Source organism: Stigmatopora argus, chromosome 5 (genome assembly GCF_051989625.1).
Source record: "Stigmatopora argus isolate UIUO_Sarg chromosome 5, RoL_Sarg_1.0, whole genome shotgun sequence".
In the NCBI taxonomy this organism is placed as follows: Eukaryota; Metazoa; Chordata; class Actinopteri; order Syngnathiformes; family Syngnathidae; genus Stigmatopora; species Stigmatopora argus.
This window is the reverse complement of record NC_135391.1, coordinates 3,764,594-3,785,695: the sequence shown is the minus strand read 5'-3', so window position 1 is coordinate 3,785,695 and position 21,102 is coordinate 3,764,594. Positions and strand designations below refer to the sequence as shown.

Genomic DNA, 21,102 nt, shown 5'->3' with positions numbered 1-21,102 from the left:
TATTGGACCAAACTGGAAGTTGCCGAGCTGAACTGAACTTCTGCTAATGCTTGTTGTTCAAATGGAATCAATCCAAACGGTTTCCTTATTATTATTTTACCCTTCCTCTACCGTTTTCTTCCACTAGTTGCCACCTTTTCACTCTTAATTTTCTGTAAGGAGTTAGTGTCCAATGGAATCTCTAGTGTGGTAAATTAGGTGTGCGGAAAACCACATTTGAAATAATCTTGTATGGACTCATTGTGAAAATGTTTTGCAAAACCAAAAAAATGGGTTTCACGCTGGGTATTACATTTATTATCTATTATATAAATAAGTAAGGTCAAGGTGAGTTTTAATTTTGGGATAGGAATAGTTCTCAGAGAAATTTACATTTTTTGTTGTTGTTGTTCTTGTAAAAACTAACTTTGAATTCTTACTGCACCGTCATTTGTGAACCAATCGTCTAGAAACTTGCTAGCTATGTAGTGTGGGCCCTATGCATCAATCTTTCCATCCCATTTTGTTTGTTTTTTGTGTCTGGGCTGGGTAATTACGGTGTGAATTTACGGTTCGTGACACGTGCTCATTTAATTTAAAGATAGATGGAGATACAAAACTACTTACTGAAACCGTAAACCCGGAATACGTTGCTAATTTGGAAGCGCATAGCAAAAGAAAAGAAGGAATCGGAGCATCGCTTCATATTGTTAAGCCCCGCCTCCGATTATAGGCCGTGGCCACACTGATCTTGAGAATGAGAGGTGGAGTTATTCATGTCCATAGATCACATTTTTCCTCATCCTAAACCTATTCGTTAGTTTGGGCTTGTCCTATAACAATTGGTCAGATTTTTGGTTCTGCCATTGAAATATTTCACATGGTGATTCACAAGAAGCATGAAAAATTAATGTCAGGTTCATCTCTTCCAACCTCACGGTCCTATATCTGTCACTTGGAATTTAATGGTTTTCCTCTTTCCAGACTGCTGCCCTTTTTGCATGAAATGACGAAAAAGTGTATGCAGTACTCCTTTCCTCGTGACGTCCAAACCTTTTGACTTGGCCTTTATGAGTTGAGGGAGTGAAACAGCAATGAGAAACCGTGCTTTGCTTCTTGTGTTGTCCTCATCTTGCACATCATTCATTTTTTTCCCGTCTCACAAAAGCTACTTGAATGTTGTCATGTATCACACACGTATGTGGAAAGAGTCAAGATTGCAGTTTAAAGTCCTTCTGAACTGGATTTGAGATTGGTTTGGTGCTCCATGAAGTCCAAAATCCTTTTTGGAACCAAAACAAGAGTTTAGCTGGCGTCGTTGGTCCTGGCCTCATCAAAAATACACTAGTAAAAATGTCTGGGTTTTCACATTTTCAGATAAGTTTCCCCAGAATCATGGATTCCCTTCCTCCTCTGACACTTTCAATTTCGTATCCAGAATTGTCAAATTACAAAGGCGAGCCTCAACAACCATTTTCCTTTCAGTCACATTCTCTCTGCCCGAATCCTCAACTTCAATTACACTATCGGTTTCCACTATGCAGAGGTAAACCGCCACATAAATGATCTTTATTGCACAATTTCCATAGTTAATGGATCTGTGCAAGTCTTGATCATTTATTTTTGACTACTCTTTGACAAGATTCTATCATTAAAGACTCACGAGCACTCAAATGACTTTCCAGTTCTTTATCCTCATATTCAAATTTGACTTCAAAGAAGGATTCCCAACACCAATTGGCTCTTTTCACCCACTTGCATGTCACGTCGTCCCTCCTTATCGGTCCCGGATAGCATTTCAAGGCTTGTAGTACCAGCAGAGACCTCCTCTCTGTTTCAGACAGCTATGGCGGACGCAGGCATGGACGCAGACGCCGTCCGCTGGACTACTTTGAGGAATCCGAAGCGGACCAGATAACCCGTGTCTTCGTGGCCCTCTTCGACTACGACCCGCTGTCCATGTCGCCAAACCCTGACGCTGCCGACGAGGAACTTCCTTTCAAAGAGGGCCAGGTCATCAAGGTGAAGGTCTGCCCGGAGACTCCCGAGTCCAAGCAACTTCTCATTGATGTTCCCGCCTCTTAGGTGTTTGGGAACAAAGACACCGACGGATTCTACAGAGCAGAAATCCGAGACCGAGTGGGCTTGATTCCTTGTAACATGGTCTCTGAAATCCAAACGGAGGACTGCAACATGATGGGCCAGCTTCTTAAACAGGGCTTTCTCCCACTCAACACTCCCGTAGAGAAGTTAGGTAGGCGGGACATCTTGCGTTCTGGCCCTGTTTAATATGATTTTTGATGTCTCTCTCTTTTGTTTTTCCCAATTTTTCTGCTTCCCCACGAAGTTAACTGCGATCGTTTCAAAGACGGACGAATAAATCGCAGGTCCAGAAAGTCCAAGCGAGGTCTGTGTCCTCTATTTTCTTGTGCTTTTTGCTTGAAAAACATTTATCTGGGATGTTTCTTGATCTTTCAAGTCAAACCCCTTAAGATAAAGCTATACGTATCAATCAGTGTCATCAGTCTTCAGTATAATGTACAACCTCTCTTCTCGTTTTGCTACTTCGCAGAGAGAAACCGACGCAGTGGGCGTCAGCACGCCATGTCCACCCGCAGAATGGTGGCCCTCTATGACTACGACCCAAGAGAGAGTTCTCCAAACATTGATATTGAGGTAGCGTCCTACAAAACACACTTGTAGTAGGGGATTGTGTAATACTTCCACTAGATGGAGCTGTGCTAAATGGAATTTCATACAATTATTAAGCAATATTCATCCAAAATATAAGCCACACCGAGTCTTTTAGTTGCGCCTTATAGTCCGGAAAATACGGGTCAAGTCAAATCCTTTTTTGCTTGGCCTTGAATCTTTTTTTTTGGTATATTTTTTGAGTACTCGGGCGTTTCGTTGAAAGACGTTTGGTCGACCGGACGTTTGGTCGACCGGACGTTTGGTCGACCGGACGTTTGGTAGAACGGACGTTTGGTCGCCGGGTTGTTACTGTTGAAACCAGCTCTCAAAATTATAATTATGAGAGAGAGAGAGTTTAATATCTAAATATCTAATATCAAAATATCAACAGTAAATTCTCTGTCATAATTTGACAGCGAGCGAACCAGGCGACCAAACGTCAGTTCTACCAAACATCCGGTCGACCAAACGTCCGGGGACCAAACGTCTTTCCACGAAACGTCCGATCACGATTTCTTATGGTTGACTACTTTGACTTGAGTCATATTATTTTCAAGAAACTATTCTTTATCAGCTTGAAGCTTGGCCCAAAATAACGAGTCGGCCTTCCTTCCTTCAGACGGGGTTAGCGTAACGGTTTGGCAAACTGTTTTTTTTGTTCCATCCCTTGGTTTTTACTCCCTCTCCCCTTTCCATTGGCACTCCCACCGACACAGTACGAGGGCAGCAGACTAGATGACGAGGTGAGTGAGGGTGAGGAGGATGCGTCGGTGTCTGCTCGGTGTGTGTTTTCCTTCCCTGAGTGTTGGGGGGCCAGAGGAGATGGGGTCTTGAGTCCAAGGCGGTTTCGCTAGCCCAAACCGCTCCACTAGGCCTGAGCTAGCGTCTCCCTCCCCCCCCCCGTCACCGTGGTCTGTGTCAATCTGTCTTTGACGTGCTATCCACACACCGCATACTGTACTATGACAGCTTACGTGATAGTGATAGCACAGTCTGATGGACACTGGTGTCTATTAATGTGATATTTCGCATTAATTTGGAGGACACCCTTCACACATATTTTCCCGGTCCCCCAAATTGATGTGATATTTTGCAAAGTCTGGAAAGAGCGACCAGAAATAGCGAGGAAAAGTACAAATGCAGATTTTTTCTTGCTTACAGGCCGAGTTGACATTCTGCGCCGGGGATGTCATCACCGTTTTCGGGGAAATTGATGAAGATGGTTTTTATTATGTGAGTAGACTATTTTTTTTCCCCAAGTAGCGATTATTTTTTCTATTTTTTAGAACATTTGCAGATACTAGCGCTTACATTTTCACTTTAGAAAACATTCCTACCTGTCAAGGTTCCCCTTTGGGCGGGGGGTGCTGGAGCATATTCCAGTTGAGTTCAAACACCAGGTGGGGGACTTCCTGAATCGGTGGACAGCCAATCGCAGGGCACGGGGAGACAGGACAACCAATTATACCTAGAAGCAATTCAGTGTTAGAACAGCAAGCATGCATGTTTTGGGGATGTGGGAGGAAACTGGAGCACCCGGAGAAAAACCACGCAAGCCCGGGGGGTAACATGCAAACTCCACACAGTAAGGACCCACCTGGAATCGAACCCTCGACCTCAAAACTGTGAGTGCGATGTGCTAACCACTCGGTCCACTCATGTATTTTCTTGCTATTGCTGTTTTTATTGACCAAAACCAAAACTTAGATCATTTTAATTGTCAATTTGACAGTAAAAACATTTTATAGGGTTCTCTCAACTATTTAAAACAAAATTAAAGCCTTTTTTAAATTTTCTTTTTCAAAATTGAGCTCGGGACAAGTGAGTTTTTAAAGAAAAACTCAATTTTTTAGTATTTTCTACGTTGATTATTTAAAAATCTGAAGGACGGGACGCAGAATGTCCTCCATTTTGGCTCTGGAATATGACCAAAAGGAGCGTCCCAGTCAAGTTAAGTTTGAATTGTCTCACCAAATCATCACCCGTGTTGTATTCAGGGCGAGCTGAACGGACACAACGGACTGGTCCCTTCCAACTTTCTCGAAGAAGTGCCTGATGATGTCGAGGTTTTTCTGACAGACACCCCATCTCGATACCCCCAGGACACTCCCACGCGGATAAAGACCAAAAGGGTACACGCTCCTTCGCAGTACTAGGCCTCTCGGTCATGCCGTGTCTCCTTCCCGTATTAGTCGGGCGGGCGGAGGCCTCGTTGTTCACAGGGCGAGGACATTTTGTAAATAGATGTATACGCTCAACGAAAAACACTTTTAAGACCAATACTTGACAGAACTTATTTTTATGTTCAAGGTGAAAGCTCCGCCATGGCTTACTGTACAGTGATATAATATATAGTATATATTATTGATAAAGCATTTTCGATGAGAATATGAACGTTGCAATTGTTCTGTCGTGTCTCCAAAATAGCAGCAAACACCGTGTTTTTGGGCGGATTTTTTCCGCTCGAGTTCATAGTTTGGATTTAGTAAAAGTGTTAGGCCAGCATGATTTCCACGTCCACACGCATGCATTTTCAATTTTTTTATTGTTTTTTTGGGTTGTTTTAAGTCACACTTTTGTATTGCTCTAGAACAGGGGTGTCAAACTCACATTCATGCAAACTAAATCTCATTATTGTCTTATTTTTGGCCCCAAAAAGTTCACTCACTGGACCCTCCCGGTAAAATATATTGGACGTTTAGCGCCGTAAATGGAATTTAAGGTGATCATCCACAGCTAGTTTAAGTGAATTGATCATCTATTGTTGACAAAGGCAGGCAATTATCATATTTTCACGACTATAAGGCGCATCACATTATAAGGCGCACCTTCAATGAATGGCACATTTTAAATTTTTTCCATATATTAGGCGCACTGCATTGTAAGGCGCACCACTCCGCATTAAACTGATCTATCGCACCGCATTATATGGGTCTACAGTAGAGGCTGGGGTTAAGTTATGCATCCACTAGATGGTGCTGCGCTAAAGGGAATGTCAACAAAACAGTCAGATAGGTCAACCAAACTTTATTAATAGATTACAAATCAGCTTTCTGACAATTCCATTCTCTCCCAACATGAATAAACAACAGTTTATTTTTATTTTCTCCGAGGTTAAAGTATTAGTATTTTCGTGACCCAGCAATAGCATAATAACTCATGTTGAACAGGTGGGTGAATGCGGCATCCAACACGCACGTCTCCGTCTCACCAAAGTCGTCATTAACCGAGTCTGTAATTTCTGCCTTCCTGAAATCTCGGACCACAGTTGAGACTTCCATTGTGAATGACAGCGAACATATAATTAATGTGCTAGATCGAGCTCAACTCATCTCAACATTCACCGCGCACCGAAAATAGTCGGGGTCTGCTTGCCATAGTTGCGAGAGTTGTTGCGGCTCAAGATTGACCCATATATAATATATTTATATATATAGTTTGCAGTCTAGTTCTGAATGCTCTGTTGACGCCAACATCTAGTGGCAGAAGTTCTTTTGTAAATCCACCCTAGTAAATGACGGCTGCTGTCAATTGGTTGACAAAAGAACTATATATCCCAGCAGTCACTGCGCACTACTTTTTCTACGGGGAAAAAAGTCGGGGGCTGCTTGCCGTAGTTGCAAGAACTGTTGCGGCTCAATATTGATCCATATATAATAGACATATATATATATATAGTTCGCAGTCTAGCTTTGAATGCTCTGTTGACGCCAATCTAGCGGCTGGAGTTCTTTTGTCAATCCACCCGGAATGACGGCGAACACCAAATGAGTGTGCTCGCCGTCATACTGGGTGTATTGACAAAAGAACTACATTTCCCAGCATGAACCGCGCACGGGGGAAAATTAAGTCACAGGCTGCTTACCGTAGTTGCGAGACCTGTAGAGGATGGTGTACCCTATCGACTGATTTATTTTATTTTATCGTGATAACAATTTTAATATTGGTCCATATATAAGGGGCACTGGATTATAAGGCGCCCTGTCTATTTTGAAGAAAATTTTAGACTTTTAAGTGCACCTTATAGTCGTGAAAATACGGTAGTTAATTTTGGGTTGATTCTCTGTCATTTTAAGTATTTACACTTCACTCTTTATAAATTTTAGACCGTTTTGTATTTCCCATTTCCTTCTGATTCATTGGTAGCTTCCTGTTGATTTTTGGGGATTTCCAGGTTACCTCCTTTTGTTTTGTGGGAATTTTAAAATACCTTGTTAACTTATTGGCCGCCATTTTGACTGCATGGTGCGAAAGAACGAATGTGACTACAGATAAAAAGTATAGCAAAATGATTTATTAGAGAACTTCTATTTTTTGCAGCGCCCATTTTAAAAATAAAGTATTTGCATGTACACTACCAGCTACAAAATCTAAACAAAAACCCTTAGCGGGCCAACTTAAACCCCCAGCGATCCACTTCCAACCCCCGAACCATATGTTTGACAACCTTGCTCTAGAATGTCTTTTTGATTTAAATACTGCTTTCTTGTAAAGTAGCTTACCCCTGTTCTTATTGGAAGTACTTGTGTGTACCGAATAATCCAACGGTTTCAAGGTTAATAGGTGTCGCCCGATATTTTCTTCTGTATTCGAATTTAACTGTTGAAATTCCGTCACCATCTCTATATTTGTCATTTCTTTTCCTCACCTGCTTGGCAAAACAGAAGAAGAGTGTTCATTTCACACCTTAAAGGCTCTGTTTCCATCACGTAAGTGAGCAACTGAGGATACCAAGATTACGCTCCCCCTCGTCTAATGCAGATGACACGGGTGCCCTTAAATTTCCGGTATGCAACCTGTGCATTTTTTTAAAAACTTTGTAGCCAGGTTAAAAGGCCCAAAAGTCCCAACGTGCTGTTATATTTTGTATTTTTTTTTGTTCTTAATGGTGCTGTGACCCGCCCTAGCCAATGCATTAGACAAGACATGTATGGTATCTTCAGTTGTTTCTTCTCCGAGTGTTGTACATGACAATGTCTGTCCCCTCAACCAAGTCTCCTGCTGTAACTCGTGCTAAGCTAAAAGGCGATTTTGCACTGTCCTCCCCCCTTCTACCCGTACGACCCACTTTGAACCACGGCTACGTTCCCCGGTGTGCTCGAGATAGGAAACGTCTATGCAAAAACATTCTCAAACATCTAAGGGGGTTTCAATTGCCAATTGAGTACTTATTTCAGTGCTAGATTCCCTTTTTTAAGCGTAATTTAGGTTGAATTTTCCGAAGCAAGCTCAGGACACAGGTTCTAAAGACGATAGAAAATGTGTAGTGTTTTTCGTACAAATGCTAAGAGCGGTTTGGTCAACTTAAGCCTTATCCACACGTAGCAGGGAATTTGGCAAATAAGTTTTTCTACCGTCGCAGATTTTGGGCAATAAAATTCTGCGTTTGTCATGGGTAGCGTATTTCACGGACTATAAGTCCACTTTTTTTGTCATAGTTTGGCTGGGACTAACACACTCAGGTGCAATTTATAGTCTGAAAAATACAGCAAATGAATAACTGATCACTGCCTGCAGGGCTAAATATATTCAACCCATGTTTCCTTCCAAAGACAGTGTGCTTAACCTAAAATGGTTAGATCCCACTTTTAGTCTAGGGGCTTTTAAAAGACCAGAAATCAAGGTGCATCACAATAAAACAGTTCAGGCACACTAGTCAAATATGCATACGCGCTTTTAAAAAAGCCCTGCTACATGTGGACAAGGCATTCCACACAAAAAGAAGAGGCAACATAACATATTGAAATAAATAACAATAATTATTAGTAGATTGAAGTTTCGGGACACCTTTGCATCGCAATTTGACTCAATGAAAACACTTGGTTTTCCCATTGTGGCTTTGATAACATCTCCAAAAATGGTTTAGGATATTCAGGTGAAATTAAGGTATGGTGCATTTCCACTCTCAAGACTTTACTTTTGTCCTTATTAGGGCAAAGGTGTCTCAATCCTTCAACCAGAGTGCGCTCATCTCAGTACTGTAACCTCGTATTGTCTTCCTCAAGTGCAACTTGCCCAAGCCTTTTAGCTTTTGATTACAGAACCGGGAGTCGTGACCAGTCATTTCTCTGTAACCAACCCACTTGTATCACTAGTCTCTCTAGATTTATGTCTCCAAGAAGTGAATGTGTGATGTCCCTCTTGTCTCCAAACATGTGTAAGGAGCTGCCATTATTTGGGGAAACGTCTCAAAATTGAGGAAGCGAGTTGACGCTTCCGCCGCGTTGTTCCTTACTCGGGGGCAGCTTCATACAGAAACAAGACAAGCAGTGTTTCTTACTCGGCGGGGCCTCAGAGTGCTTCTAGTCTTCTTCTAGAGCTAGACTTGAGCTCCCTGACGGTGTGAGCGACAGCTGTTTTTCTTTTGTTAACACCCTCAACTGTCCCCCTACGGATCTCCCATTAGGTTCCGTGGGACAAATGTGGTCCGCCCAGAAGAGCAGGCTCACCCCCAGCGCGTCCATACATCCTGCAGTCCCATCAGGGTCCCACTGGACACGCACGCCTCCATAAAGACAAAGGGACTGCAATCAGAAGGGAAGAAGTCGTTGCTTGGCGCTCCTAGTGGACCACACGGTGGTCGGGACGGCTCGGCTCGGCTCGCTGGCCACAACGGATCTTCTCCCAAACCAATAAGCACACGTCATCATCCGAGCAAAGGCTTTCTTTCCGTAGCCACTTCCACCCGACGTCTCTCTCATAGGTCAAAAAAACCTTCTTAAACTTGCCTTGGAAATCACTTTTGTTTTACTGGTCATTTATACGGATGCAGACTGATGGTTTGTGTCCTTGGAAAAAACAATCATGGTCAATGTCCTCATCCCATAGGCCCAGATGTTACATGATGTAGAAAGCTCCAGAGGGGAAGAGAAACATTCCCCAAAAATTCAGCACGGTGAAGACTTGAAGGCTGATGGAGCGACATTCCCCTGATTAAAGACTACTACCTCTTTACAGCACCTCTCCCCACCTCATTGGAAAGGTTTGATCGATCACGAGACTCAATACGACGGTGCGAGTTCCAAGTACTGTAAATCTATATATAGCCACACTCCTGTCTGTAGTGAATGTATGTTCCATTGAAAGCCAATGTACTCACTTACTCACTCACTCACGTCACCCCCAACAGAGCAATTACACCACGTCAGCATTAAAAAGGGACGCGCACCCACTGACGAGTACCGCAACTGCCAAAACGCCAGATCAAAATGTATGCAAAACATTTCGAAAAGCGACACGTGGCATCAACCGACCGACAGTCTCCATAGTGCACGTGGCTTCCGATCATTTTTGTGTGACTGTTGCTCTTTTGTAATTGGTTTATAAATGTTTGTACTTGATTTTCAAACTGCCTTTTTTGTACATTCACTTTATAATTAAGCAGTGCAAGCGTTTCCCATGGTGTCTTGAAGACCTTTTAGTTTGCAATGTGAGCTAGCTTTAATCAATTCATAATCGGCCTATATTGATGGATTCAAACTACTGTGTGGGTGCATGTGCAATCTTTTCTAAATAAATTTGATATTTTCTAACATTTTCTTGCTTTAATGCCAAAGAAATATTGTACACGACAGAAAACTTTAGAACGGCTGACAGTGTGACATTTGCCCGTGCGTAGTTGAAAGATTTAACAAACAAACCTTATGGTTTAACTTAGAAACAGCTCAGCAAACAATTCCTCCCCTCCCTCTCCCTACAAATAGAAGAGGAGGTTGTCCAGGTCCATGTGGGGCTCCTTATGAAGGTTTTCGCCCACAAGGTAGGCCAACTTGTGGGCATACTGACAGGGAGCAGGGACTGCGATGATCCCCTAAGATGAGAAATTTGTTAGCTGGGACATTCCAAGGAAAGCAAATAGTGTGGTATAGTACTTCAATCGTGATGGGAAATGCCACATAACATATAATACAGGAAAGATTGTATTTTTATGACCAAGTCATACCCGAGTATGAGTCACAGGTTCAATGTTATTCACCGAGGAGAGCGGGGAAAAAAAGGGACCTATAGTCTGAGATTTAAAGTACTTGACATGGCCTGTAATCTGCTGCTTATTTGTCGGGTGCTACATAAACATGTCAAAGGGGGGGCTTACCTGCCAGTTGTAGTACAGGTGGCACAGCTTGTAGGTGAGCCGCTGCATGTGGTCGGGCTTGAGTCCACTGGTGTCGTACACAACATTGTAGTGCGTAGGAGAGACACTTCCAAAGCGGACTGCTTGGCTCACAATGTAGAAGTCATACCTGGCGAATTTAAGGTCACAAGTCACTCGTGTGTTTTTGCCGGAAAACTTCTTTATCAAGTGTGGGAATGGACTCGGCGTACCATTCCGGGCGCGTGACCTCGTTGTCGACAACGGTGCCCGGCGGTGGGTTGATCAGCGTTCCCTGGCTGTGCTCAAAGAGCCTGCAGCTGACATGCTTTTTCACCACGATGACGCTCAGCTTGGGCCTGGACAAAAAAGAGACGCTTTTTCAATAAGTCTTTTTTTTTGTTTGTTTTTTTAATGAAGGCAAAGTGGTTTCTTGAGGGCCACTTACATGTAGTTTTCTCCCATGGACTTGATGGACTGGATGATCTGGGGCACCTCGAACTTGACAACGCTGTCGAGCTGGCCGTCCCCCACGCCGTCGCGATACAAAATGATGCGTGACGGGAAGCATTGGTTGAACTTGTAGTAATCCTTGAGCGCGCCTGTTAGGCACACGATGGAGTATACTCGTCAAGCCGTTCTCTGATTTTTGCATTTGAATTTCCAACTTACCAACAAAGGCCATCTTGAGTTCACTCATGATCTCCTGACCTCGGGTCTGCAGTTTCACCTTTGAGTACCATCTTTCCAGCAACAAAAAAAATAAAAAATACATTTCAACGCTATATACAATGCTATACATCATCTCGGCGTCACTCCCAAACCTGCTCAGGCTTTGATTAAGGCTGGCCACCAAAGCGCCAATGGATCTTTTCCCACTGGCACTATCATGGTAGCAATCGATGCCCACGACCATCAGCTGTTTCAGCTGCGCGCGCCAAATGAGACAAGTGCATCGCCATTTCAAAAGAAGTCATGCGGAAACGGGAAACCCTTCACCTAATAACGCAACAACTCACAGGTATTTCCACGCACCACAGCTCTCCGCCGATTTTGCAGGCCATTTGAAGGACAATCTTGGTAGCGATGGTCATGAGGGCTTGTGGCCGGCTCAGGGTTCGGGCCAGGGCGCACTGACTGGGAGTGGGGCACTCCACGCACAGGTATTTCTTCACGCTGTCGTATTTATCCTTTCTGCTGCTGCTGAGGATGACCACCACCTAGGGCACGATGGATACGCCAGTGGTTAGGGCATTCCCTTTTCGCTTATGATCAGATGTGCTTCATTATGCATTAGAAAAACAAATGTATAGTAACCAAAAACTTACCATCTGTGTTTCATTTCTGACATTTTTCTGAAGGGTTCTCAGCAGAGATTCCTGATGATCCTCATACTCAATTCTAAAAGGGGGTTACACGGCCCAACAGTTTAATAACTAAAACTAGATCTATAGCTAATGGCGTCAGTCCAGATATTTACTGGCCCTCACATGATAGGTCTTTGTAAAGTGATCTTAAGTGGGCCGGAAACTTTGTAGAGGGCCTCCAGGAGGCTTTCAGCTTCTCTGTTGTTCTGGCGGGTGTAAAGCAGCAGCCAGTTTTCTAGAGGTGGAGAGCCCATCACTGGCAACCCACGCATCTCTTTTGCCCAGTCAGCCGTCCGGGGGTTATAACTATACTGAAAGGGAGGGCAAAATATTAAATTACAGTGGTACCTCGACCTACGATCAGCTCTACCTACGACATGCTTGAGATATGATGAAAATTCCGATCGAATAATTTGCCCTAGATACGATCAAAATTCCGATCGAATAATTTGCCCTAGATACGATCAAAATTCCGATCGAATAATTTGCCCTAGATACGATCAAAATTCCGATCGAATAATTCCCCCTAGATACGATCAAAATTCCGATCGAATAATTCCCCCTAGATACGATCAAAATTCCGATCGAATAATTCCCCCTAGATACGATCAAAATTCCGATCGAATAATTCCCCCTAGATACGATCAAAATTCCGATCGAATAATTCCCCCTAGATACGATCAAAATTCCGATCGAATAATTCCCCCTAGATACGATCAAAATTCCGATCGAATAATTCCCCCTAGATACGATCAAAATTCCGATCGAATAATTCCCCCTAGATACGATCAAAATTCCGATCGAATAATTCCCCCTAGATACGATCAAAATTCCGATCGAATAATTCCCCCTAGATACGATCAAAATTCCGATCGAATAATTTGCCCTAGATACGATCAAAATTCCGATCGAATAATTTGCCCTAGATACGATCAAAATTCCGATCGAATAATTTGCCCTAGATACGATCAAAATTTCGAGATGCGAACAAGCCAGGTGGCCATGGCACTGTCTTTTTTGCGTCTCTTTTGTGTATAAAATATATCTACGAGCACTGGGCTGCAAAAGATGAACTCGTTATAATGGATGATATCATGTCGCTTGGAAATTCCTTGGGGCTGGAGGTTAACGAGGCAGATGTGAATGACCTAATCGCCGAGCACCACGAAGAACTCATGACACAGTATTTAATCGAGCTCCAGGAGAGTGAACATTTGGAGGTGTTGCCGGAACTCAGTAGCGAGGAGGCGGTGGAAGAGGCGGGGCCCCTGGCTACAAAAGATATCAAAGACATGCTCGCGAAGTGGCAAGAGCTTTTGGATTTTGTAGAAAAGAGGCACCCTGACAAGCTGGCAAGTGGTCGCGCGTTATTGTATTGTGAGGACATTTGTGCGCGTCATTTTCGAAATATTTTGAAGGGAAGGCAAAAACAAACTCTCGATGCGTTCGTTTTGAAGACTCCGGCTGAACGTCCGGATGGAGTCAACCCGTTACAAAGGTAAAAAAGATTAAAACAAAATTAGAATTCAGTTTTGTGTAATGTTACATTAAACATATGTTTGAGTGTCTGTATATATTAATCCAAGTGAATTTAAATTTGTTTGTTCCGTTACGAGTGCGTTATTGTGGAAAGACACCACCACCTCCCCTCTCTTTCTGTCCCTCTCTGTAACCTCCAAAATCTGCCCAATTTTAGTTATATTAAACACATTTTAGTACTATTAAACCACTCGTTATTTGTTACTTTGTCAATATAGGGCGAATTAGAACAAATAAAAATGTTTTTCCAATCCAATATCCTGTTTTCGGTGTTTTTTCAGAGGGTTGGAACGAATTAATTTGTTTTTAGTTCATTTCAATGGGAAACGTTCGCTCGAGTTATGAAAAGCTTGACATACGATCTCAGTCCCGGAACGGATTAATATCGTATGTCGAGGTACCACTGTATTACATTTTCACTGAAGAAAAAATAAAAGATGCAGAAGAGTAGTACCGATCTGGGTCCCTGGAAAATAGTTTCTGGTGGAAGGACTCTGCCGGACAGATTTAAGAGTTGCTTGTCAAATTTGAGTCCCCAGTTTTCCAGCTCTGCTTGCACTGTCTCATTCCTGTAAAAAGCACACCAAATTTTGAATGACTATTTTTCCACTGGCTAAAAAGCCTGAAATATTCAAAGCTGTGCTTCATTTTAAAAGAAACATACATTGGGCCCTATTGGTGAGCTAATAATAATTTTAAAAGTACAGATTTAGGGGTGGGGGTCTCACGTTAGACAGAATAGTGGGGACTTACTTGTTTATGGCAGTGGAAAATCCAAGAAGGCGCCCTGACCTCTGTTCTGGGGTCAGTTTGGTGTGCATACTCAGGTCCTTCATGATGGTGTAGTCTGTTCGCATCTTGTCAGTCAGCCCTGACAAAGTGAGATTTTTTTTTCTTATTTGTTCATATTTTATATAGTTTGCAACTTAAAATCTTTATCTTGCAATGTGTACCTGTAAGGTAGCATAACTCTGGAATGAGCAAAGCTGGTCCAAGAGGAGTTAAACCTGGAGCTGCCTTCTTCACGTGGCTGACCAGTAGAACTTGATTATTATCAGCAATATCCAGGCCATATTGCTATTAGACAATTCAAGAAAAATAATACCAAATTAGCTGTCACAAATTGAAAAAAATATGTACACTACTCTCTTAAAAGTTGCGAAATTACTTTTGCTACTGTACTTGGGAATGCAAACCAAGACTTCACTTAGTTTGCTTCAATGATAGATAATTTGCTGTATATTAGTTACTTTCTATGCACAGTTAAAAAAAAGCCTTCCATTAGCCTAAATACCCAAAGCACTCAACTCCATTCAAATCTTAAATCTAATTTCATGTATTTCCAACAGCTTTTTTTCTGTTCCATCGCATGTCTTGTCTTCCCGGGTTCTAGTCATAATAGAGGATATAGCATTTCCTTCTCTTTTTTTAAAGTTTTAAAGTTTAAAGTTAATTTTAGTATAACTAACATTTTTGTAGTAGTTCTTGAAAGAGACTTCAGCCTCCCCTCTCTTGAAAGTGTTGCAGGGTGTTTGGTCCCATGCAATGTCATCAATCCTGTAGGTTTTGTTGTTGTATCTGACAATGAGAAACCGGCCTAGGTCATGATTTGATCATTTGTGTGCTTCATTCAGGCTGATTTTTGCATAGCAAGTACAAATGACACATGTTGTGCTTCTTACTTGGTGAGAACGACAAGTCCAATAAGCTCCCGACTACAGGTATCGGTGAAGGAACGGGGGCCACACTTCTGCCTCAGGTTGCCCATGAAATCAAGAACAGTCTCACTACGCAGCACCTTGTGGCTCACATCAGTACACAGCATAATGGAGGACTCGTACTGCAAAATGGCCGAAGTATAGCCTGGCCAAACAGTCAGTCTGAAAAAATAAATGAATAAATTGAGGACAGTTGTAATAAACCTTCCACCAGAAAAAAAAATTCCTGAGAATATTTTACTTGGAAAAAAATCTACATTTCAAAAGAGTTTAAACAAGCAGAAAATCCTACCTGTGTTGTGGGATATTAAGCGGATCTTTGGGATTGTAGTGATGGCGTCCAATTTGCTGAAAGCTGAGAACCCTCAAAATCCTTCAAGGGGAAATAAAAAAAAAAACAATTTCATAATCGTACAACAGCGTCCGTTTAAATCCAACTTGGCTTCAGAACAGACAAAATATATCAAATGATAAATGAAAATAAGCGACTCCTATCTGTTTGAAAAAATCTTGAATGGTCAAAAAAACACTGCGTGTGGTGGTACTCGGCAGTTTGGTCGCCGGACTTTTGGTCGCCCGGAAGGTTATAGATAATTACCATTTAAAATTGTTGCTCAAATTCCCTAAATACAAAGTGCGAATTATTATTTAGTCATACTTAATGCCCTATTAATTATTAGGCTAAAGAAAAGCTCAAAATTTCCCATACCTTTGTGTTTTGTTGGAAAACTTGTTAATACCCTGACTGACTCATGTACATACAAACTCATACACTCACACGGCCACTCAGTGAAACTGCTCAGGGCCATTGTTGGCTTTTATTGATGCGTAGACCGTGTCCGGCGACCAAACGTCCGTCCGGCGACCAAACGTCCGTCCGGCGACCAAACGTCCGTCCGGCGACCAAACGTCCGTCCGGCGACCAAACGTCCGTCCGGCGACCAAACGTCCGTCCGGCGACCAAACGTCCGTCCGGCGACCAAACGTCCGTCCGGCGACCAAACGTCCGGTCACGGCGTGTGGTAGAAAGCTGACCTTTTGAATATAATGTTGTAGAACTGGATGCACACTGGTGAAGTTGGGGGCAGTTCATTGGTCAGGGTGACAATTATCTGCACGTCCTCTCCATGGTTGGTCCTGCTGCACAACTCAGTCACCTAAACAGATGGCGTGTCATTTTCCAGCGAAAGCCAGACTGTCCTATGCTTCTGTATATATATTGAGGACCCCCACCTTGTTATGAAGTTTAATTGGCAGAAACAACATTCCTCCATCAAAGCATCGAACAGGGCCCAGTGCTTCGTGCTGGTAAAGGAGGGCTGATCGTAGGCGAATCGACTCCATTGGTGGTTTGAAGTCAACGTGGTACTGGTACAGGACCCACTTGGGGCGGGAGAGGACGCGGAAGTAGTTGGCTGACAAATTAATAGTCAAGCCGCTGGTTCCTGAAAGAAACTTTGAATCTCATTATACTTGCATTATGACAATAAAAGCAATCAATTCAAAAGTTTGAAGTACAGACGCTCCCCTACTTACGAACGAGTTAGGTTCCGAGCGATTGTTCATAAGTTGAATTTGTTCGTAAGTTGCTCAGTGCTATATTTTGAATTATAATTTATGTTTAAGGCCTATATAAGTATATTGAAGGTTCATATAAGTGCATTTGTATGTTTAAGGCTTGTATAAGTAACACGCATTATTATTTGTACTGAAAAAAAACATTTGATAAAATGGAGAGAATACATACAATACTGTATACATACATTAGAGAGAGAGAGAGATTTACTAGAAACTGGCCGAAAGAAGCTATCTAATGACAATTGCAGTTATTTTTTTCATCATAAATGATGCGGTAGCACTGTATGGCATCATTCAATTGATTTGCAAACTTTGTGCAACGTTCAATATTTGGGTCCTGCTGCTCGATCTTTACGTTTATAAATGGTACTGACGGTCGAACGATTCAAGTTGTATTCCCGTGCAACGCTCACCACTTTCTCACACGCATCAAGCTTCGTTATTATTGCCACTCATTTCAAATGAAATGGCTTGCCTCTTCCTTGCACCTCCCTCACTAGAAGCCTTTCGCTTTTCACCAACCATATTGAATAATGGATGCACGAGACATTTAATGATAAAAATGAAAAAGGTTCTTTGCGGACTGGAGATACATTCACGCACTTCCGCATTGCAACGAAGAAGGTAGATGCTGGGTGAGCTGAGCTCTCACAGCGCCAGGCGTCGGTATTAGCGGCGGAAAGAAGCACTACTCGGAAAAAGGCGCGCAATACAAAATCGAACTTACGAACATTTTTCGACATAAATGCAATTTGCAGACATGTTCGTATGTACAGTTGTTCATAACTCGAATGTTCGCAAGTAGGGAAACGTCTATCACAAATTTCAAATCTTACAAATTTTTATTGGATCTTGAATTGACTAACCACACTTTGAAGATTTCACATGTTCGATCGTCTGCCTGGTGTTAATCCCTGCATCAAAAACATCTCTCCTGCGTCCACCTCTAACTCCTATCTGTACATGCTGAAATCCAGCGGAGATCTCCGAAACAGCTTTATCTTAGAATTAAAATAGCCAACAATTTACATGGGGGGGAAGGAATATATTGTACATGTAACACAGTGGTGACATTTCTGAAGTACTAACCACATTTATTTGTTAACAAAACAGGTTAATTCATATGAAAATACCATATACTGTAATTGAAATGTTGTGTAACATCGTACCTTCTTCAGACCGAGTCACTTGACCGGTCTGCTGCCTTCCTCGACCAACCACAACTGCAACTTGTGGTGCAGGCTCACGCGGCTGAGCCTTGAGGATTTAAAGTGAAACGAGATTTACGTAGCCGCTCTACACTCTTTTTTATTATATACAGACCCGGTTACAAATGATATACGTACTAGGTACAGAGCAGTCCTTAATTTATGATGGTCAACAAGGCAACAGCAGGAGGAATAGGCCTATTTATTATCTTGCCATTTTTTAGTCATCAATCTCTACTTTTATCGTACAAATTTTGACTGTCGTGGAAAAAAGTAACTTTAAAAATGTTGGTTAAAATCACATTTACAAGCTAAAATGACATTTTGAGGGACTTTAATAATAATTACGGCATATTGTATATACAAAGAGCAACGTGATAATACAGTACAATGTAATGCTTTAGAAGTTTAGATACATATTTAACTGACCAAAATTCAAGGTTAAAATGCTGACATAAGTCAGATACGTTATCATTGGGGTCCTTGAAAAATCAGTTGCTTTCCCAATACAGCAGGGGTCGGGAACCTTTTTGACAGAGAGAGCCATAAACAATTAATATTTTCTAATGTTATCTCTTGAGAGCCATTCTCGGAATTGAAAAGTAAAAATATATGAAAGTGTAATTTTTATTTTTTTTGTCATTACATCACTTTTAACGTACAAAAAGTCTCTGATTTCTTTTGACAACATTGTTATGTGGTGGCTTACAAAATCAGTATCAATGATACCATGCATGCAGAAGAGTAATAAAAAAACTAAATTATGATTAAAATAGGGGTATAGGTAGTGTCGACGCCGCAGTGACGCTCTTGTTAGTTGAGCTCGGGACTCAGCTCTCTCACCAATGATTTCCATATTTTACCTCACAGGTCAGTGGAGAGCCATATGTACCCATGGAAAGAGCCACATATGGCTCCTGAGCCATAGGTTCCCTACCACTGCAATACAGGGAACGCCCTTTATCCCTCTAGCCCCAAAATGGCGACCTCAATAGTATGGAGGCCTCAACAAGGAGAAAGGGTAGTGACCCCCAAACCTTGGCAATGTCCCACAAAATTCAAATAATAAGGCCGACGTGACTTTTCTGTGTTAAAACTAGACTCACCCCAGGTGCAGATGGCTCCAGGCCTCGTGCTCTGCCTCTGGCTCTCCCACGTGCTCGACTGGCCATTTCCACTCAGTTTCTCTAATCTATTTCAAAAGAAATGACAAATAAACAGTAAACATTGATTCAACCAAACGAACCAAGAAAAGGCCAGGTTGATTTATAATTCGTTAACAGTAACGTCCGCCATTTACTTTCTGAGGCCCAAGTACCCCCCTGCATTTTATACTTATCAAAACGACCACACGATTACACTGCTCACATTAGCTACAGTTACGACTAACGGAACAAACCGTTTTCAGTTAATTTTTAATTAACGATGATCACCGCCATACTAAAATCAACTAACTCGCTATAACTAACCAACAAGTAACCGACAATGCAAAGTTATGAGAATCTATCGTTTTATTTACTTACTCGCGAAAATACGACAAGTTTTATGGATGATCAAAAGTTGCAGGTGAATCCTGAGTTGCTTTCGTCGATATGGTGCGGCTGTCTAAATTGGCCTTATAACTTCTGAAAATCACTCCGCGTAAAACACATAAAATCGCAGTTCACCAGATTTCAGAACATTTCATTTTCATATCAAATACTAAATGTTCTAGCATTAATAAATTATACGTTTGTAAGGGTCTTGGCAAAAGCATTTTGTCAATTTTGTTTTAGGACTATTTTTTTCAGCGGAGTTTAACTGTGTGCTCTGGTTCTAATTTCAAATGTGCGGTTTACATAATCGCCTCTTGGTGGCAGCAAAATCCAGCTGTACATGCAATAACTCTGGTTGCCTCCCATGTATTGCAAATGTACACATACTATATGTAGACTTTAAAATAGAGACATTTATTTGGAATATGAATTGAATACACAAGATATTACCAATTAATCATTAATATTCGCAGCACTGGTATAGTCCTTGCAGTTTTGCAAAATATGAAAATCTTTTTAGTATGTAGGCATAAGAGGAATGATGTGTTTTAAATATATGCACTTCTTACTTCATAAAGAAAAGTCTGCAGTTGATGCTCTGTAGATATTCATACATAAGGAAAATGACACGTACTGTATAGTGTTTACATTAATATCATCCTATAGGCTGTCTAAACACTGTACCCCAGAAATAAATCATTTAACAGATAAATACACCACATTCAGTTCACCTTCGCAAAGAAATATGAGTTTCATTACCAAACGTATGTATATGTTTAACAATTCCTTGAATCTTGAGGTAGTAGCAAATATCCAAATCTCAATGACTTCATGATGGCTCTTTCAGTCAATTGTAACATCAAGAGACTTGTAACGGGACCTTAGCTTATTTTCGGAATAAAATATAAACAAGGGGAAATATCAAACCCATTAATCTTTCATTAAGCTTGCTAGATAAAAAAGAATCGCTTAAAGTATCTTTCGTTACCATCAGTGCAAGTGCACAAACCCCCCGCTAACATCAAAGACTCCTCAAAGAAACAGCGTAGAGAGTCAGTTAGCCGGATTTGGCTGAGAACCAACTTGCGTTTTACTTTTAATAACAGCTAATTTTCGATGGCACAGAGGAGGAAAGACAAACAGATCTGTCAATATTTCTGGCATGATGAATTCACATTCATCCTGATTGTGGAATAAAAAGGTCACAGGTCAAGATTTGACCAAAACCCTTTACACAACAAAACAGAATCTCCTTTTATAGTATCTTTTTGCCCTTCAGACAGATTTTATGAAAGGGAAGGCTAAAACTCTGAATGAAAAACAAAAGATGTCATTAAAAGACACCCATTTCCCCCATTTTGCAATGAACACACTAAACAGCTTGGAAGCAATGCC

At 41.7% G+C, this 21,102-nt stretch overlaps 2 protein-coding genes across 3 annotated transcripts in view; one reads left to right on the top strand and one right to left on the bottom strand.

The window, feature by feature from the left end:
* Positions 1 to 10,205, top strand: part of rimbp2b (RIMS binding protein 2b) — a 70,736-nt gene extending 60,531 nt beyond the window's left edge. The window contains 10 exon segments of the mRNA XM_077601561.1: positions 1,820 to 2,001; positions 2,065 to 2,233; positions 2,327 to 2,386; positions 2,552 to 2,655; positions 3,390 to 3,416; positions 3,835 to 3,906; positions 4,671 to 4,805; positions 9,080 to 9,144; positions 9,146 to 9,376; positions 9,502 to 10,205. Coding sequence (XP_077457687.1) covers positions 1,820 to 2,001; positions 2,065 to 2,233; positions 2,327 to 2,386; positions 2,552 to 2,655; positions 3,390 to 3,416; positions 3,835 to 3,906; positions 4,671 to 4,805; positions 9,080 to 9,144; positions 9,146 to 9,376; positions 9,502 to 9,523 — 1,067 coding nt within the window. The 3' untranslated portion in view covers positions 9,524 to 10,205.
* piwil1 (piwi-like RNA-mediated gene silencing 1) overlaps positions 1 to 19,787 on the bottom strand; it is an 82,502-nt gene extending 62,715 nt beyond the window's left edge. The window contains exons 1-22 of one of the 2 annotated variants that reach the window (XR_013300409.1): positions 19,696 to 19,787; positions 19,279 to 19,364; positions 18,134 to 18,221; positions 17,831 to 17,965; positions 16,620 to 16,831; positions 16,422 to 16,543; positions 15,679 to 15,759; positions 15,351 to 15,548; positions 15,138 to 15,246; positions 14,622 to 14,745; positions 14,422 to 14,539; positions 14,123 to 14,237; positions 12,253 to 12,440; positions 12,091 to 12,163; positions 11,782 to 11,982; positions 11,587 to 11,690; positions 11,435 to 11,505; positions 11,211 to 11,364; positions 10,996 to 11,121; positions 10,766 to 10,913; positions 10,314 to 10,483; positions 4,011 to 4,141 (exon numbers count right to left, since the gene is read on the bottom strand). Coding sequence is in view for 1 of the 2 variants with exons in the window: in XM_077601566.1 (XP_077457692.1) it covers positions 10,367 to 10,483; positions 10,766 to 10,913; positions 10,996 to 11,121; positions 11,211 to 11,364; positions 11,435 to 11,505; positions 11,587 to 11,690; positions 11,782 to 11,982; positions 12,091 to 12,163; positions 12,253 to 12,440; positions 14,123 to 14,237; positions 14,422 to 14,539; positions 14,622 to 14,745; positions 15,138 to 15,246; positions 15,351 to 15,548; positions 15,679 to 15,759; positions 16,422 to 16,543; positions 16,620 to 16,831; positions 17,831 to 17,965; positions 18,134 to 18,221; positions 19,279 to 19,344 (2,550 nt within the window). In the remaining variant the exon portion in view is untranslated. Of the gene's footprint in view, positions 1 to 4,010; positions 4,142 to 10,177; positions 10,484 to 10,765; positions 10,914 to 10,995; positions 11,122 to 11,210; positions 11,365 to 11,434; positions 11,506 to 11,586; positions 11,691 to 11,781; positions 11,983 to 12,090; positions 12,164 to 12,252; positions 12,441 to 14,122; positions 14,238 to 14,421; positions 14,540 to 14,621; positions 14,746 to 15,137; positions 15,247 to 15,350; positions 15,549 to 15,678; positions 15,760 to 16,421; positions 16,544 to 16,619; positions 16,832 to 17,830; positions 17,966 to 18,133; positions 18,222 to 19,278; positions 19,365 to 19,695 lie in introns of those variants that run through there. The other variant, XM_077601566.1, reaches the window with a different exon arrangement.
* Positions 19,788 to 21,102: the final 1,315 nt, after the last annotated feature.